General features: G+C 45.9%; 1 protein-coding gene across 1 annotated transcript; it reads right to left on the minus strand.

Annotated features, from left to right (window-relative positions):
• Positions 1 to 3,568: 3,568 nt before the first annotated feature.
• On the minus strand, positions 3,569 to 4,617 carry LOC123075831 (uncharacterized). Its single transcript, XM_044498345.1, has 2 exons — positions 4,265 to 4,617; positions 3,569 to 3,968 (listed from the first exon to the last, which is right to left on the minus strand). The coding sequence occupies exons 1-2, from the start codon at positions 4,443 to 4,445 to the stop codon at positions 3,718 to 3,720; spliced, it is 432 nt and encodes a 143-aa protein (XP_044354280.1). The 5' UTR covers positions 4,446 to 4,617; the 3' UTR covers positions 3,569 to 3,717.
• Between the last annotated feature and the right edge of the window lie 14,184 nt (positions 4,618 to 18,801).

Consider the following 18,801-nt stretch of genomic DNA (forward strand, 5'->3'; position numbering starts at 1 on the left):
TATTCTCTAAAGGAAAGAAAAGTTTGTCCATGCAAGCACCGACAGTCAAAATACGACTTCAAATCATTGGATAAGGGGTGAAGTCGTTAGCATGACATTACAAGATATACTTCCAACGATTTGTAGCTCTCTCTCTCTCTCTCTCTCTCTCTCTCTCTCTCTCTCTCTCTCTCTTGAATATATTCAGTTTATCCTGACGTTAATACAAGTTAGGGTGCATCTATCAAAATAAGATTTATATATCAAGTGAAACTTCAAGACGGTGACTTGAATCCACTAGTAGAAAAAGGGGCTTTTGGCCTGGTTGGTAAGACCCTTTAGTCCCGGTTACTAATGCCACGAACCGGGACTAAAGGCCGCGGCCACGTGGAGCTCCACCTTTAGTCCCGGTTGAAATTTTATATTTTTTTTGGAATTTTTTTTGAATTTTTTTTTATTTTCAAATTTCTGAATTATTTTAGCCACGTGGAGCTCCACCTTTAGTCCCGGTTGAAATTTTATGTTTTTTTGAATTTTTTTTTTGATTTTCAAATTTCTGAATTATTTTAACCTCTAATCTCTAATCACCACCCCTCATCACTGCTCAATTTATCCTCTAATCTCTAATCACCCCTCGTCATTCCAAATCATCTAACTTCCCGGACGGTCACCCATCCTCTCACTACTCCAGCCTGAGCACGCTTAACTTCCAAGTTCTGTTCTCCCTCGTTTCCAAGTCTGCACTTGTTGTTTTCCTAACAATAGTAAGTTGTCAATCCTATTAACCCTCAGGAATTTAGCTTGAGCATGAAGTGACACATTTCACTGTTTGAGTTTGAAACTATAGTATTAAAAAACAATAATTATTTAGTAACACTAATATTTCTTGAATAATTAGTTTGACCACAGTTTGACCAGATTTGACCAAAATTCAAAAAAACTGAAATAATTATTTAGTAACACTAATATTCTAGAATAATTAGTTTGACCACAGTTTAACCACACTTTGACCAGATTTGACCATATTTTTTCCAAAAAAAATTTGAAACTATATTTTTTTCTGTTACTAGTGGCGCACCTAGCAAATGGTGCGCCACTAGTAAGTTTGAATTTTTTTTGATTTTTTTCCACTCTAGATCTTAAAAGCCCCGTAACTTTTTTCTATCCGGTTTTTGAGGATTTTGAAAATGTTTAACGGGGTTCCCCCAGTTAAATTCGGATGTAACTATTCGAGTAGATGATTTTTCATATAAAAAACTTTTTAATCCGAGTTCGTATGCAAAAGTTATGCCCATTTTACAAATTGCACAGAGATTTTGCAAATAAAGTCGAAATTCATATTTGTAAATTTTCCCAACAACTAGACCACATATCACATGGGAAACTTATTTTATTTTATTTTTTTGACATTTCCATCATTTTTTTTTCTAAAACTGAAAAGGCGGTGGGGGGGGTAGAGTTTGAAAATGGGACCTTTAGTACCGGTTCGTGCCATGAACCGGTACTAATGCCTCAAAGCCCATTAGTACCAGTTGGTGGCACCAACCGGGACTAAAGAACCTTTAGTCCCGGTTGGTGCCACCAACCGGTACTAATGGTCTAGTTGTGGGGACTGAACCGGGACTAATGTGAATACTGCCCTGTGACCAATGCTCACATTAGTCCCGGTTCGTGATTGAACCGGGACTAATGTGAATACTGCCCTGTGACCAAAGCCCTGTTTTCTACTAGTGATCAAAAAAATTGTTGATGCAAAACATGAAAAATGTAACTTAATGATTAGCAGAATTTGCGAGAGGAAATTTGAGATGGGAAGTGAACATGTTAAGATATCTATATCCCTTCAGCTTGCCGGAACCAATTGAAAAATTAAACTACAAATTAACAATAGGCAAACATTGCATGGCATAAATGGAAAAGGAGAGAGCTTGTCTGGTGAATGCAGGAGTGCAGGCCATAAATTTCTGTGAGTTGTATTACAAAATTATGGAAGAAATATTAGCATGATGCTTCTGTGACAAATGGAAGCAATAATAATCATCATATAAATGATGACCTCGTAATAGCAATGCTGTTAATAAAAGGGAAAAGTATATTTTTCGTCCCTCAATTCTTTTGAAAGTATAGAAGTAGTCCCTCAACTCAAAAATCAGCAAAACCTAGTCCCTCAATTGTCAAAACCGATACTTTTGGTCCCTCCGCTCAATCCAGGTGGTTTTGAGCTGACGTGGACTTGGTATTGACCTTTGACCTCACCATGTCAGCATCATGTTAAACACACGGTTCTGAATCTGTTATGTCCCCGTGCCGCGCTTCGGGACAGCGCTCGCGCCGCCTTCACCAGGACGAGGCCAACGAGCCACCATACCCGCCTTCGCCAGGACGCGGCCAGCGAGCCACCGCACCTGTCCTCCCGCCACTACCTCCTCGCTGGTCTCTCCCTCGTCTCCTCCCACCTGTTGAAGCATATATTCAGGTCCCACTGCCACCACGTGATTATCTTCAACCCGTTGCTCTTTGTAACAACCTAGCCTAGTCTTCAGCGCTATTATCGCATTGGCATGTAGGAGTACATGGTTAGTGGAGGCTAGCTCGGGAGTTAGTTGAGTTAGTGGCTGCACCTGCGTGTGCATATCCTTGTATAGGTGTACACTTCCATGACTCTCTCTATAAATATACAAGCATTCAATCCATCTCGTGTTCTCACTTTCTACCATGACCGCATTTCGCAGAGGCCAAGCGCACGAAGGAGGCGAGTTCAGACTTCAGAGACAGAGGCAAGTTCCCGACAACCAGCTTGAGCTTGGTGACAAATTGGCATTTCGTCGAACAGTTTGCATGCGCGTTCTCCATCTTGTCTCCCGTTGTGCCTGCTGTACCACGCCACAACCAAGCATTGCCGTCAACCGACGAGCCATGAGCCGCCACCATCGGTGGTCCTGCTAGCTAGCTACGACATGTGGTCGAGCCCGTTCGCGCACTGGCAAACGCTCCGCTCCAAGCCGTTGTGTGCCTTAGCGCCGCTGGACGTGCGCACAGCCCGGCACACCTCGCTGTACTGTAGCTCCCCGGTCACCGCACAAGCTCCTCCGCACTAGCACCAGCGACACGAGAATGCTGCCCATGCAGGCGATGAAGGCGACACTCGTGTCGTTTTGGAGCTCCCCTGCCGGAACCTGCAGCACTTGGCCGAGCACCAGCGTCCTTTCCGTCCTTCTAAAGCCGTTGAAAACACCATGTCCACCGCTGTGCCTGCTGCACGACGCCTCGCCGCCGTGGCACCACATGCGCCGCTGGCTGCGCACACAACCCCGTGTCCATCACCGTGGCGGAGGTCAACGTGTCGTGCGTGTCGACGCCTTCTTCAAAGTAGTGGCGTCATGCAAGCAGGAGATGCAGCGGCGGCGACCGGTTTTGTACTTTTGGAAGAATTGAGGACGAAAAATATACTTTTCCCTTAATAAAATATGATATTTTTATACTCAAACCAAGCAAACCGTGACATTACATACAACGTTTAGCGAAAAACAAATCCTACGCACCATGTGCAACTTTCTGTCAGGAACTGGCATAGTTATTCATGCATGCATAGCTTAGAGATATATTTCTTTCAAAAAAACATGCTTTCTACATAGTAGAAAATTTGACTTGCGGTCAGGTTTGTGAATGGCATGGTAGTTATACGGTGATGCACAAGAAAAGGAATGATTCCCTTGCTGCTATTCCATTCCAATCTGTTCAGTTTTCACCAACCTGTTCATTGATACTTTGGCAGTCCTCCCTTTCACGGTTGAAAACCATATTGCGTTTGCGATCCATCACATCACGCACTGCGACAAACCCATAGACATCCAATGGCCACTGTAACCCACCGGTTATTTCTTTCACTTGGACTGAAACAATCTGCAGAGTTTCCATGGTGCGGACAAGGCGTGGATAAATAGGGTCCTTGATATTTTCGTTCGTAAAGCGCATGCAAGGGATCTCCGCTGCAATATATAAAATCTAGTTAGTCGCAAGAGTGATGGTGGATGGGAGGAGACAAAAACAACATAGCAGTCAAATTGCATTTTTCTCAGGAGACAACCAAAAATTAATAGTATATCAAACCAAATAGGTTAGGTGATTTGCGCTGCATAGATCCAATCCTTGCAAGAAGAAAACAAGCTAGAGCTGCTGCTGATGATGATGATGCTTACTGAACGCAAGAGAAAGTTTCGGTGCATCGATCCTAGCCTAGCAAGAAGGAAACTAAAGATAGAGGGGAGCAGGACAAGCTGCTTACTGACGGCATCGAAGGGAGGCCAAATCCAGTTATCGCGAGCCCTCTCCCACGACTCGTTCCGGTACTTTTCCCACGCGGATGCCTCGCGTTCTCGTAACTGCTCGGCCGTCAAAGGATTCGCGAGCAGGTTCTTCCGGAATTCAGCCGACTTCACCTCATGTGCTCGTCTCGTCTCCGCCATTCTTTCCAACCACGCCGCGTCCTCCGCCGCCGCCACTGCAGGGTCCTCCGCCGCCGCAGGTTCTGCCTCTGCCGCCGTTACCCTGGGCTTTTTCCTGGGGTCCCCCCTCCATCTCGGTGTCCATCTCTGCTTCCGAGGAAGCCATCAAACCTAGCCGCCGTCGCCGTTAGGATTTCTTTTTCTAACGCAAATGGAAGGAATCCCTGCATCGGATTGGCGACACATCGGCTTTATACTCCGGGCCGGAACCCATATGGGCTAGACTTCTTCAATGGGCTTCGTCAAAAGACTCGGACACGAAGAGCAGGAACGTAGTCGTGGTGTTTCTCAAAAAAAAAAGAAAAAAAAAAGAAAAAAGAACGCAGTACTGGTCTAACGTGGCTTATGAATACCAGCATTGTCTCAAGAGCAGGCCTATTTGTCTGAAGTTTTATCTAACAAGAAAAGTGCAAAACCCTTCAAGTATGTGACCAAAAAAAAAAAACCTTCAAGTATAAGCTGATGTGGGAGACCTACGCGGAGTTAAAACAGTTGTTGATTCTGGATGGAAGAAGATCACAAGCAGTACTTTGGTGAAGGAGCTGCAGGAGATGTTACATCACGACAATAAAACAACATGGATTTTGAAATGCGAATCTTTTTTTCAAATCACAAACATTTATAAAGAAGCAAAAAAGAAAATAAAGGGTAAACAGTAAAGCTTAACAGAAAAAGGAAAAAAAACTAAAAAACAGAAGGATATAAACTAGAAAGCCATGCCCCCAATAAGGCAGCGCATAGCTCGCGCGGGGGAGGGATATAAAAGCATCTCTAGCCGATCCCCTAAACGGCTATAGAGTAAAATTTCGGCTTTACAACTCTAAGTTGCACCTAGCCAAAGTAGTAAACCAAAAAGAGGAGTAAACTTTTTACTCCGCCTGCTAGTGGACTCCTATATTTAATAGGCCGCCCAATGCTCGAGCAAAAAATATGCTCGCCTCCGTAGCCTCACCCACCCCACCCCTGCGCCGCATCTACGCCGACACCACCCTTCCCATCTCTGCCGGCCACCACCCGCCACTGCCTATGCTCCATACATCCTGCTGCGGTCCTCGCCCACCCGAATTTGAGCCTGCCTCACTGTCGCCGGCGCAGTAAACATTGGCAGATCTACGTCTGTCGCTGCCGCCACCGGATTTGACGCATCCAGCCGCCGTCACCTTTGTCATGGATTGGCCAGGTATCGAACCGCACAGCCCCGACAATGACTCTGTGCCGCATGTAGGTATGGCCTCCTCCTCTAGCCGCTCGGATCTCACTCATCGGTGGACCAGCGATAAAGACAGGTCCGGCCGTCGGTCATCAGCTCGTTACTGGCCCAACAGCTCGTCGGCTCCCCGTTGCCGGTCATCAAGTGCGATGACTGCCTGCAGCAGGTGGTGCACCAAGTTTCAACCACGCCGCAACATCGAATGTTCAAGTTCGAGAAGCCAATTGAGAGAATCAACAATGTTTGTGCAAAAAAGATGAGACTAGAGGCAATGCAATGTCGAATTGTGTGAAACTTAAGAAGAAAGAAATGTGCAAGCTCGAGAAGCCAATTGAGAGAATCAACAATGTTTAAGATGAAGACATAGAGAAAATACTAATCGATCCAACTAATGAGAGCTGTTATGGAAGCTGGATTTCTATTAAAGTGCTTAGTTGTGATTCTTGTTTTCTTTGGTTCGGTTCTCCTAGTAAAGAATTGGTGAATTATATACTATGGTGTATCAAAATGCCTTTCAATCAAATAAAGAAGCAATGGAATTAGTTTCGGTGCCAAATATAAAATGATTTTGACAAAAAAATATTCCACTAAATTTAGGAGATCAGTTAGGTCCGGCCAAAAAATAGTGGAGTATAAATACTCTACTAAGCTTTACTCGGCCGGATACTCCTCTATTTTTACGCGATCGGCTAGAGTTGGGATTCATCATATGCACACCTTAGTTGGCTACCTCCTAACCGTTTGTGCTTAAGTGCTTGTAACTTGTAATCAATTAAAGGTTGTGTGCATCGACTGACCTGGGGTCTTCACCCTTTTTATAAAAACAAAGTGTTGGAAGCATTTTCATATTTCCCCCGAAAAAAAGGCTCCTAGGTGTTTAGAGTTTTCTCGCATCCTGCCGTCGTCGTCGACCTGCCTTGTCTCCTATGGTCTTAGGGTCATGGAGGAGCGGTGGATCCCAACCCTTTTCCAGAGGGAGGGCTCAACCTTTATTTTTAGGTGTTTTTAAGTCTGTTTAGGGTTTGTGTCCTCCTTAGGAAGGCGAGGCAATGGCAGCTCCTTAACATGAAATAAGGTTTTTCACGTCTCGATGGTGCATTTCATGTCGTCGGAGGGCGTGCGGTGTTGTGTCTCCGCCGAATCTCACGGAATTCAATTGGTGATTTTCTCTGTTGGATCTATGTGGGTCTGGTCTTTGTTTGTGTGTGTTTATGTGTCAAAAGGTTGGATATTTTTGATATACGCTTCTCTTTAGTGACGGTGGTTGATGTTCTGATGCACCAGTCCTATGGGGCCTTACCAAGACGACTTCCCGACTGCCTACTATAACAAAGTTTGCTCGGCTCCGGTGAAGCAGGGGCGATGACGGCGGCGTGCCTTCGGCTCGCTCCAGTGTTTGTAGTCGTCGCTAGGTGGTCTACGAATATGGATGTAATTTTTGTTACTTCTCGTGTTTTTTTAGGAATTGTTACTTCTCATGTTCTTCGAACTGCTATGATGTTTGATAAATAGATTGATTTTTTTTTCAAAAAAAATTTGCTAGTAACGGTTAACCACGGGGTAGTGGAAGCTGAAGTTCACGGAGAGTACGGTATAGGTGGCTTGGCAGCATGGTAAAAAATGGCATGTTAAATTTATATAGCTAGGGATATCCATGATCACTACAAATTGTCGCTAGTTCTGCCTTATCAGCATAACTACAAGTGTACGATGTGCCTACTGAGCCAACTCATTTTCTAGCGTACGATGTCACACGCATACACATGAACCAACAATCTAGGCTTGGAGTTTTCCCTCTGTTTCTTTCGATAGTGTGACAGACCCTCCATTGAACTCGTTGTCGCGTCTCACGAAAGAATTAAGATTGTATCAACAATGGCATCGGCGCAACGACCGATTCCGACGATGCAGCCTCTATTTTGAAGACACGTTACGTACGGACGGACGTGACAACAAACACAAAGGACGCACACATGAAACGATAACAAACAATAATCTATGCTCGCCGGGCGATCGACCGTCGACCTCGCTCCGACACCGGCTCGCCGTACCAGGCGACCCCGCCGATGAAGCCCACGAAGGCCACCACGAGGCCGGCGCCGGCCAGGACCCGGACCTCCTTGGGCGCGTGAATGGAGCGGCGGCAGACGAGGACCACGAGGCCGCCGACGGCGAGGACCGTCCAGCTGACCCACAGTACGCCCCACAGGCCCAAGCACTTTCCTTCGCCCGCGGAGGCCGTCTCGCCGTGCTGGTTCGGGTTCTCGGCGTCGTCGGCCATGTATCTCCCTGACTTGCCGGCGTCGAGTGTTTTCTTTTCTTTTGGACGCTTCATAAACTTTTAAACAGAAGAAGCCCGAGAGTGTTGGGGCGCGTATATATAGCTGGGAGCAGAATGCTCACATGTACCACTACTTCCGTATTTTAGAAATAAAAAGGAAATTCTCACAAGAGGTGTTTAACTAACTTAACCAAGGATATTATTAAGTAGCATTGTAGTCACCAGAATCACAAGAGACAAGATAATTTATCAATTATACTATACCATATTAACAAGTGGCGTTCTTTGTTTCGGAAATGCGAATGATACGAGAATGAGTACATGCAACTATCTGGTTGTGGGGTTGTTCTCTCCCTTTTAGGTCTCTTGGGATAACAATCCGCCATACAAACCTACTAATAAAGAGTGTAAGATTGTCGGGAATTGGTTATAAAATAGCGAAGCAGCTGGAAGGGCAAGCTAATGTGTCTCTTCTGGCGCTCCCACGGGCGGCAGGGGAGGAAACCCTAGCCGCCGCCGAACCGCGACCCTCTCCCCATCCCTCCCCTCGCCGCCGCCAGGGCGTGCCGGCGGGCGAAGCCCGCCCGGCATGGGCGGCGGCGGGGCGCTCTCTCCTTCTCGCGAGGCAGGATCGCCGTGGGCGATCTACCCTGGCCGGAACGCGGCGTTGTGCGGGGCGCGGCGACGCTGGGCTGCCACGGTGGCTGGCGTGGAGGGCTGCACGAGGCGGGCTGCGTGCTGGTGATGGTTACGGCGGCCGGTGGTCGTTCTGCCAGATCTGGACGACGCGGGGGCGGTGGCACCTGTGCTAGGCAGAGTCAGGCGAGATCCCCTTCGGGCTGGCATCCGTGGTGCATGCGGTTTTGCTGGTTGCTCGCCGGATTCGTCCTGTAGCTTGCGCTCGGCCTTGATCGGCGCTGAGGCAGGTCGGGGAGGCATCCCCGGGGTGCTCGAGATGTGCTATTGGTGGCTGTGCTAGATGTGCAGCTACTGACGGCGGTGGAGTCCGACGGCCCTTCTCCATGGAGGCGGGACAGGGCGGTGGTGGTCATCTCCTCCGTCGGAGGTGGTCGGCCTGAGGCTAGGTGGTCGGATCTCCAGATCCGTCATCTCGTCCCGGCTACGAGTCGGGGAAACATGGTTGCCAGTGAAAACCGAGCCGACGGCAGGCGATGGCGGCGTCCTCGTCGTTACCTTGATGGAGGCATCGTCGTGTAACTACTGTCGACCCACTCGTGCTGCTCCGGGGGAAACCCTAGGATCTGGTGTTCCAGATCGGACGATGGCGGCACTGCGGTGTCGTTTCTCTCTTGGGAGCATCGTTTGTGGAGCAGCGCTGGAAGTCAGAGGCAGGAGGTGGAGCGGCTTCGTCTTGCACAGAGCTTCGGTGGAGATGTCAAGTCATGCCTGACCGACAGGTGCTACGCTTTGTCATGCCTGGTCGGCAGGTGCTACGCACGACAGATCTTCCAAGGACTTCAAGCTGTGTCAGCTGCTGGTACTTGGCAGCATGGCGTTGAGGTGTATGAGTGGCGACCGCGACGTGCTCAGCTGTTTGCGCGCAGGGAGGAGGTGTCGTTGGGCGCCATGGTGGCGTCGACGATAGCTGGACCGAGCAAGGTTGATGCATCAGTACAGTTCTGAAGATGGAGCAGTGGCAGTTGGCGGCGGCGGCCTCTGAGAGCACGCCGGACCAGTGTGTGCCCCAGACCCGGCAAGTGGCTATGTTGGGGTCTCAGGTCTTAGATGTTAGGCTTGGCTGCGGTGTCTGTTTGGTATTAGGCCCAGGCTATCTGCGCCCCTTCATCAACTGGATAGGTGTAGCGACAGCTTGTTGCTTAGACGGCGGTTTTAGTCTTACTGTTGTATGACTTTGTAAGGTCTTGTGAGAATAATTAATAAAGTGGCTGTATGCATCGCCCAGATGCAGAGGCCGGGGGTCAGCCTCCTTTTCTAAAAAAAAAGGTCCTTATGAGCTTATTATCAATGTTTATGCTTTCATTATTTGAAATGCCAGAAGGGGTGTTGAAAAGATTCGATTTTTCTCGGTCTAGATTCTTCCGCCAATGTGATGAGTACAAAAGGAAGTATAAATTAGCCAAGTGAGAAGTGTCGTGTAGACACAAAGACGAAGGTGCACTAGGTATAGAAAATCTTGAGACCAAAAGTATGTGGTTGCTTAGAAAATGCATGGTTGTACAAATTACTTAACGATGAGTGGTCGGAGATACTGCAGAACATGTACCTTCACTCTAAATCATTGTTGCAAGAGGAGATCAGGCCCTAGAGTGAAGTCTGAAATGAACCCTGTCGTTGTAGGCGCAGTCGCAAATGAACCCCGATCTCGAAATCCCGGAAGTCCATACCCTAAACTCTCTGATCCCGGATTTTTTCGCTCTTAAGCTCGTTTAGGCTAGGATTTGCTGACGTGTCACCGTTCGCGAGGGGGATTGCGAATTAGTACTGCCAGCTGTGCTGGGGCAGCTTTCTTTTTAATAGCGGGCGCTGGTGGGGAATTTCTCTAGGGTTCCAGGGCGAGAGAGAGAAAGGCGGGCCACCTCGATTCAGAGAAACGCGAGCGAGAGAGGGCGGCGATTGCCGGCGGCCGGGGCTATGTCGTCGTCCTCGATTGGTTCCGCCTATTCACGCGGCGGAGGGATTCGACGGAGAGGCGCTGCCGCTAGGTCGCCGGTGCCGTATCGTGAGCAGCCGATGGAGTACGAGCCGGCGGTTTACTGCGGCCGTTGCAGGAGGAAGGTGCCGCGCTGGATTTCTTGGAGTGTGGCGAACCCTGGAAGAAGATATTATGCATGCGTTGATGCCCAGGTAAGCTCTGTTCTTGTATGTGCTCTCTGCTCCTATTCTCTGTTCGATGTGCTTCTCTGATAAACTTCTGTTTATTTCTTGAACAGCATGGGTTCATTGAGTGGCATGATAACCCAACAACTCCATTCCTGCGTGTTTTGCTTGGAGATCTCCGAGATAGGGTATGGAAGCTAGAGGATGATGCAGCAGCAATGTGTAAAGATGGAGATGCAGGTGCTGGTGCATTCTGTATGGAAGTACAGAAGAGAAATGAGCAAAGTGCAGGGGATGTTCCTGCTGCATCAAGTAGTGATAATTTTGGTAGGAAAGAGTTGATGCTGGTGTGTGACATTGTGATATTTGTGTCAGGTTTAGTTGTAGGGATGATCTTATCCTAGTTTGTGTGATACAAATGGATGTGAGGCAGTGTACTGATCTTATCCTAGTTCATGTGGTACAAATGGAAGTGAAATGTACTGAATTCAGTTGTTATATTTGTTTCAATGAAATGCAGTTTGCAAAATTTGTCACGCAATGTACTGAATTTTTAACAAGCAATCTACTGAATTCAGTTTGCATATTTTTGTCAGGTTTTAAGTGTCATTTTTTACAGCAACCAAATAAACTGTATGCAGTGTAGAAGAGGAACAGTGTACTGTAGATAATCCATGCTAATTATGGCAGAACTCATAGAAAATCCATGCTCTTTTTTTAACAGCAACAAAATTAACTAAATGCATGCTCAGTGTTGGCAGCAGGAAAATTTAGTGAAGCCATGCTTATTGTTGGCAGTAACAAAATTAAGTGAAGGCATGCTGATTTTTGGCAGCAACAAAATAAACTGAACCCATTGATAGAAAATATCCTGCAAAGGAAATTGTCTACATATAGATCATGTTCACAAGTTCACTTAGCATTGCACATAAACACAAGTTCACAGGGACACACACACACACATCCAAAATAAGAGTAGTTCACATGGTTCTACACATCAGTGGGGTTGCATATGGATCATAACAACCACATTTCAGTAGTACATAACTTCAGTAGTTCCCAGAAGCTGTGAAATAGGGCATGAATCCTCTTCCTCTTCCTCTGCCAGCAGATGTACTTCCTCCAGGTGCCTCATTTCCAGTTGGTGCTGATCTTCTGGGAGGTCTGAAGCTTGAGGTGGCTGGCTGTGAGCTTGTAGTTGCTGCAGGTTGATAGGATTGAGGAGCTTGAGTCCTTGTTGTAGGTTGAGAAGATCTAGCTGCAGCTGCCCTGCTTTTGGCAGCCTCAGTCTCTGCTTGCTGCAAATAGGAAAAATAGCAAGCACTGGTCAGGTGCATATTGAAAAGTTAATAAAGAAAACATTGGTAATGTTCAGTTGCATATTACCTCAGTGGACCTCTGCTTTTTCCCTCTCTTCCCAAGAAATGCTTTTGATTTTTTGTTTCTGTCAGCATTCTTTGAACAAGATCCTTTGTTATGTCCCTTACCCCCACATGATCCACAAGTGATTTGAATTCCATGCTTGCTTAGTTTCTTTCCTTTGGGTGCTTCCCCCTCTTCTCTCCTCCTATCATTGTTTATCTTCCTTGCTCCTGACATGGCAATATAGCCAGGTGCCACTGGCCTAGGGTTCTGAGAGACTGGCCGACATTCTTCACCTTCCACAGGCTAGAGACAATGCTCATATATTTTCTTGAAAGTCTCAATGTAGTAGCATGGGTCAATGAATTCTTCTACTTTTCTGCCACTTTTGTATATAGCACAAATTGCATGACAACAAGGAAGGCCTGCCAGCTGTAGATATCCACATGAGCATGTCTTCCTCTCAAGGTTCACTGTATATCTCCTTCCTCTGCCAGTCAAATGCTTGACCTCAAATCCATCCTTGCCATTCCAAAGCACATCACAGAACTGAGTTCTCTTGATACTGCCCTGTAGTTTCTTAAAAATGTTAGGGCAAACTGTTCCATGCCATTTATCGCATTTGCTTCTCTGTTCCTGGATTCTGACATACATCTTCTTCCTTATCATCTCTTGCTGTGATATTATGGGGTAAAACCTAGATTCTATGATGGCATTGTTGAAAGACTCACAAAGGTTGTTATCCACTGACTCACAGTTTGATCCATATGGAAAAAGGCCCTAGCCCAATGCACTGGCTCTGTCCTCATAATGTCTTTTGCACCATCAGGGGTTTTCTGAGCAAGTCTGGCCTTGTTGTAGTTGAAATCCTGTTTGTTTGAAGCCTTGGCAATTGCCCAAAATCTTTTTTGTAATTCATGGTCCTTGTGCTTCTTTCTCCAATTGGCATAAATATGCCTTGCACACATCCTGTGTTGTGCCCTTGGCAAATAATCTCTCATGCTATTAATTAAGCCCTACAAAAAGAGACATAAATATTTTTAAGAAGATATGAATGCAAATAATCTCACAAGAAGATATGACTGCAATTAAACTATATATACCCTCACCTACCCCTAGCATTACCTAACCAACAATTAGAAACATACAACAATTGCAACAATGAAAACAGTTATAACCTTTTGCTGGTCAGAAATAAAAACCCATCCTGCTCCTTGATCATTGATATCCAAATCCTTGATTAGCAGCCCAATAAACCACTTCCATGTCTCTGTAGTTTCTTTTTCCACAACAGCCCAAGCTACAGGGTACATTTGGTTGTTTGCATCCCTAGGAATTGCAGCAAGTAATTCACCTTGGCATGCTCCTTTGAAGAAGCAACCATCTAGCCCTATTACTTTCGTGCAGCCAGCTTTAAACCCTTGTTTGAGAGCATTGAAACAAACATAGAACTGTTGGAAAACATTAATTTCCATTTCTTTTGGATCCAAACAAACAACAACTGTACTCCCAGGGTTACTTCTCAGCAACTCTAACTGATAGTAAAAGATTTTAGTATACTCACTCTTCATACCACACATCAACTTATCCATGACAATCTTTTTTGCTGCCTTGCACTTTGAAGTGGAAACATCAGCAAACATATCTTTTAGGACAGTGGCTTTGATGCTATCAATCTTCCACATTGGATTGGCAAGGATGAAATGTTCATATCTTTGTGCTATAACCTTTGCAGAAACAAGCCTATTTTCCCTATTCTGTGCACAATTGTGCTTATCCTCATATGTAATGATTTGGAACCTTGAGCACCTGCTTGTCTTTGCTCCATACACAAGCCATGGGCACCCAGGCCATCCACATTTGGCTCTGACCCTCACCTCCTCAGACTTTAAGAAATTGATGCTTCTTTTTGTAGCAAGACCATATCTCTTAATTGCTTTGACAAATTGATTTTTGCTTTTGAAAACCATCCCCAAACTAAAGTGTGGAATATCAGTATCAGGGTCAAATCTAGGGTATTTGCTCTTCCTTCTAACAATCTGTCCCTCCTCATCTTCATCATAGGAATAATCTTCATCACTTGACTCAAATTCCATTTCCTCCACTACTTCTTCAACATTTGCAATGGAGTCAATAGGAACAACCCCTGATGCATCTGAAGTAACCCATTCTCTGGAGTCTTTCATCTTTTTTCCGAACTTTCTTGCATGCTTTCTTAGCTCAACTACCTCTGATTCCTCTCCACTATCATCAGTATGTGGAACATAGTCATTGTCCTCCGAATCATCTGAATCAGACTCCTCTTTTGCTTGCTCTGCTCCTTGCTCTGCTGCTCCTTGCTCTGTTGCTCTTTGTGCTGCTTCTTGTGCTGTTGCTGCAAGCTCTCCTCCTTGTGTTGTTGCTGCAAGCTCTGCACCTTGTACTCTTGCTTTTGTCTTGCTGGAACTGCAGCTGCAAGCATTGTTGAAGTCTAGGAAGGATTGCACACTTGTGAACTCTGAGAAAGATTGCACCTTTCAGAACTTGTTCTCTTCAATGGGTTGCTTATGACTGTAGTAATAACACCATTGCATTGGGGACAAGGACTTGCTGTAGTAAATCTTCATTTACATTGTCATTGTGCTGTTCCACTTGCATTTCTTCAGCTGTCATCACAGTAGGCATATCTTCTTCACTCCCACTGTCAATGTGATCCTGAATTTCATCTTGAAAATTAGAGCCACTTTCCAGCTCTCCTTCTTCATCCTGTTCCCCATTGTACTCCACAAAAATTTCTGCAACTCCACCATCAGTTGTATTATCTGACATACTCATGCAACCAACATCATCATGTAAAAACAACAGCCCATTAATCAAGTCTCTGCCAGGCATAAGAAAATAAAACTTCATGCTTTCCTTTACTGGCAAATGATCTGCAAGAAAACCTTTGACCTCCTGCAAGGACAACTTGTCCCTCTCAATCTCAGAGTAGGCCACATCTCCCCCAACATAGTCCAGAGAAGGACCAATTCGAACAAATTGCCCCCCTATATGAAATCTGACGTTCAAAATCTCAGCCGGGTCCATGGATTCAACAAAAGGAACCTACATTGCAACCATCGCATTTGATTACTGTACTGGACAACATAAATCACTAGAAAATCCACTGATTAACACCTCTAATTACTGCAGGTTCAGCATTCAAAAACCCTAAACCTAACCAAAACAGAAACGAAGAAAGCACCTGAGATTGGATAGGGAGATGGAGCAGGCCTACCTTGATCTTTTCTGCCGGAGTGGTCGGCGGCGGCCATCGCGATCATCAGCTCGTTGCCGTCGCCGCCGTGGAAGAGGAACCGAGGCGCGTCGCGGGAGAGGAAGAGGCGAAGTGGAAGACGAGGGGGGTGAGCGAGTTGGTCCGGCTCAACCAGGTTATAGCCTGAGACCCACCTGCAGGTGCTGACTCAGCCTGCTCCCAGCCTTTCCCGAGCCACGTACGAATCCCGGCGTTTGGATAAGCACACAAGGATCAAAAAATCCGGGATCAGAGAGTTTAGGGTATGGACTTCCGGGATTTCGAGGTCGGGGTTCATTTGCGACTGCGCCTACAATGACAGGGTTCATTTCAGACTTCACTCTCAGGCCCTATGACTAGCCCTTTTGGAAGGGCTAGATGCGAGTCAAGATTTTGTTTTTTAGTGGAGGTTCCTTTTTGGTTGGTGGTGGTCAATCCACTAGTTTCTGGAAAGATTTATTGTTAGGGGATGCCAGTATCCAAAATTGTTCAACATAGTGCAAAGGAATAATGCTTCCATTGTATCTGTTCCTGGGGCTAGTCCTCTTAATATTCTGTCTTGTAGGTCTTTGATCTGGAAAATGTACATTGTGGCTCCACTTAATGCGAAGGTTAATGACAGCCAACCTAACACAAGCATATCATATTTTTCGACGGAGGTTGAATACTAATGGGGCTTTCACTATCAACTCCATGTCTGCGGATCTAATTAACAAGGGAAACTTTTCTCCCAAAGCATATTTGAAAGATCAACATATGTCATTTTATACGCGGTGGAAATATTATACTACAGGTGACGAGTGCATCTTTTCCTTTTCCTTTTAAATAATCGACGGCGAGTGCATGTGATGTATGTATTGATTAATCATACTAGAGGATACCCCGCACGTTCCGGCGGGAATAAGTTGTAATATACTTTCATAGAGCATGAATATTTGAATGAATGATAGGAGAATTAAAACTGTACGCACATATGGTTTATTGTATTTAATTACTAAGGTCAGTCTTTTCCCATGCGGGTTTGCATTGAAGTGGCTTTTTTCCATGCATGTATAAATGATGAGGTGGTATATGTGCATGTTGAAAGAAGTAAGATAGTAGACTAAAAATACATATGGTTTATTGTAAATACATTACTAAGTTGGGTCTTTTCTTGTGCATGTTTGCATGTTCAAGTGGCTTTTTTCTAGGCATTTTTACACGATGAGGTGGCATATGTGCATGTTGAAAGAAATAAGTTAGTGAACTAAAAACATATACGGTTTATTGTATTTAATTATTAAGGTGGGCCTTTTGCATGCATGTTTTGCATGTTGAAGTGGTTCTTTTTCAAACATGTTTACATGATGAGGTGACATATGTGCACGGTGAAAGAAATAAGTTAGTAAACTTAAAAATATATAATTTATTGTATTTAATTACTAAGGTGGCTTTTTCTCATGTGTGTTTGATTGTTGAAGTGGCTTTTTTCATGCATGTTTACATGATGAGGTGGCATATATGCATATTGAAAGAAATAGATTAATAAGGACTAACTATTTAAATATAAAAGACGCGAGTCCGCGTAAAATTGTAGTTGGACAGCTTGCTAGGGCCGAGTCGGAGCAGGTGGATGAGCAGACGAGGCCACTATGTGTGGGTGGCAAAGGGGCGTAAGTAGACTAGAAGCAGAGGCCCATTAATTGTGCAGTACATTCGTGTTAGCGTGAGAGAAACTGGGGTAGCATATTTGAATGGTAAACGTTTCGAGCCGGCAGACTAGCCAAAGCTTCCGCCGGTCGGCTCCCACGCAAGTGCACTATCTATGGGCCCCACGCAACGTTTCACCAGGGGCCTTATCCATCCCCTTCACTTTTCTCACCACATATTACATCTCTCTTACCTCTCGCCTCATCCATCCCCATCCTATGCTCGCCGCGCGCTTCACCACCTATGCTCATCTCTGCTTCTTCCTCCACACGGTGCAGCGATAGTCGGTACACGGCGTTGTGCACGGCCGCCGCGGCGGGTCTTCAACCATGGGAGCGCCACCATCCACCACCTCTGCACCCGTTTCTGTCGACGGCGACAAGTGCCGCAATCAGCACCCCGCCGGTGCTGGACACGGCGGCGACAAGTGCTGGATACCCGCGATAGCCGGCGATACCTTTTTGCTGCAACCAGGCATCCCAGAGCTGGAACCGGCGCCCCCCGCTCCTTCAACCGACAAAAGGTCTTCACGCCGTAGAGACGGACGGCGGGTTGCGGACGGTCCTTTTTGATGCAACCTGTCATCCATTTGCTGGAACCGGCATCGGTTTTTGCTGCCATCGGCCATGCGATTTGCTGGAACCAGACGTTCCCTCGCCGGCGACGCGTGTTTTTGCTTGAACCAGTGTATTTTTTGCTGGAACTAGTTTTTCTTTTTGCTACAATCCTTCTTTTGTTTGCTACAATCGAAACCGATGGGAGTCTCCCTGCTAAGTTATTTTGCGGGAACAAGCGTTTTTTTTTGCTGGAACTAGCATTTGTTTTTGCTACCAATCAATCACTGAAGTTCCCTGTGTTGAGCTTGATTTTGCGGGAAATGATGTCTCTTTTTGCTGGAACCTTATAATGATTTTGCTTCAACCGACCATTGAGCATTTGTTGCTTTTTTAGATCTTTTTTCGCTGGACACGATGGTGTAAGGCGACGACCGCGATGAGCCGGAAGCCCGGGCGCTAGATCCGACCCATTTTTTAGAGCTGCATCCATGGTACTGGATCTCGCCTAAAATCAATGGTGGCTGTGATGCGATCCTGGGGGCGGGGGCTCGCCGGAGCTCGTCCGGCATGGCCACATCGGCGACGAGGAGGGGGTGGTGGTGTGCCTGTGGGGGAGCGTGTGGATCCCCCCTTTTTTTTTGGTTTCCCCATATGTGCGAGACTGAGAAGGAAGATGGGGAAAGCGAAGACGACGACTCTGAGATTTGACGGTTCATGTTTTCTAGATCGGGTGGCTAGCAGCAGACCGGCCGAATGTTTGGGCCGGCGCACAGGCGCGTATCATCGCCCTATTTGAATCAGTGGCGTTTTGTATTGGACATTGAGATTTGGGCCGGCCCATTTACCAGCTCCTGGTACTCCGGTCTTAGCAACATTCTAGAATTCTGTGTTGGTTTTTCCTTTTCTTTGGTTATTTTTCTTTGTCCGTTTTTGGGGTTCTTCATTTTGTTGTTTGAAGTTTATAACAAACTTGCAAAGTTATTCACAATTCAAAAAATTGTACGTGTTTCCAAAATTTATCTAGAATATTCCTTTTTCTTGAAATTTTAGAAAACGTTAGCGTTTTTCTAAAATGTTGGGCTTTCATTAAAAAATTGTTCACATTTCCAACAAAATTGGTTATATTTGTTTTCATGTTTTTTCTA

The sequence above is a fragment of the Triticum aestivum genome, chromosome 3D (genome assembly GCF_018294505.1).
Source record: "Triticum aestivum cultivar Chinese Spring chromosome 3D, IWGSC CS RefSeq v2.1, whole genome shotgun sequence".
Lineage (NCBI taxonomy): Eukaryota > Viridiplantae > Streptophyta > Magnoliopsida > Poales > Poaceae > Triticum > Triticum aestivum.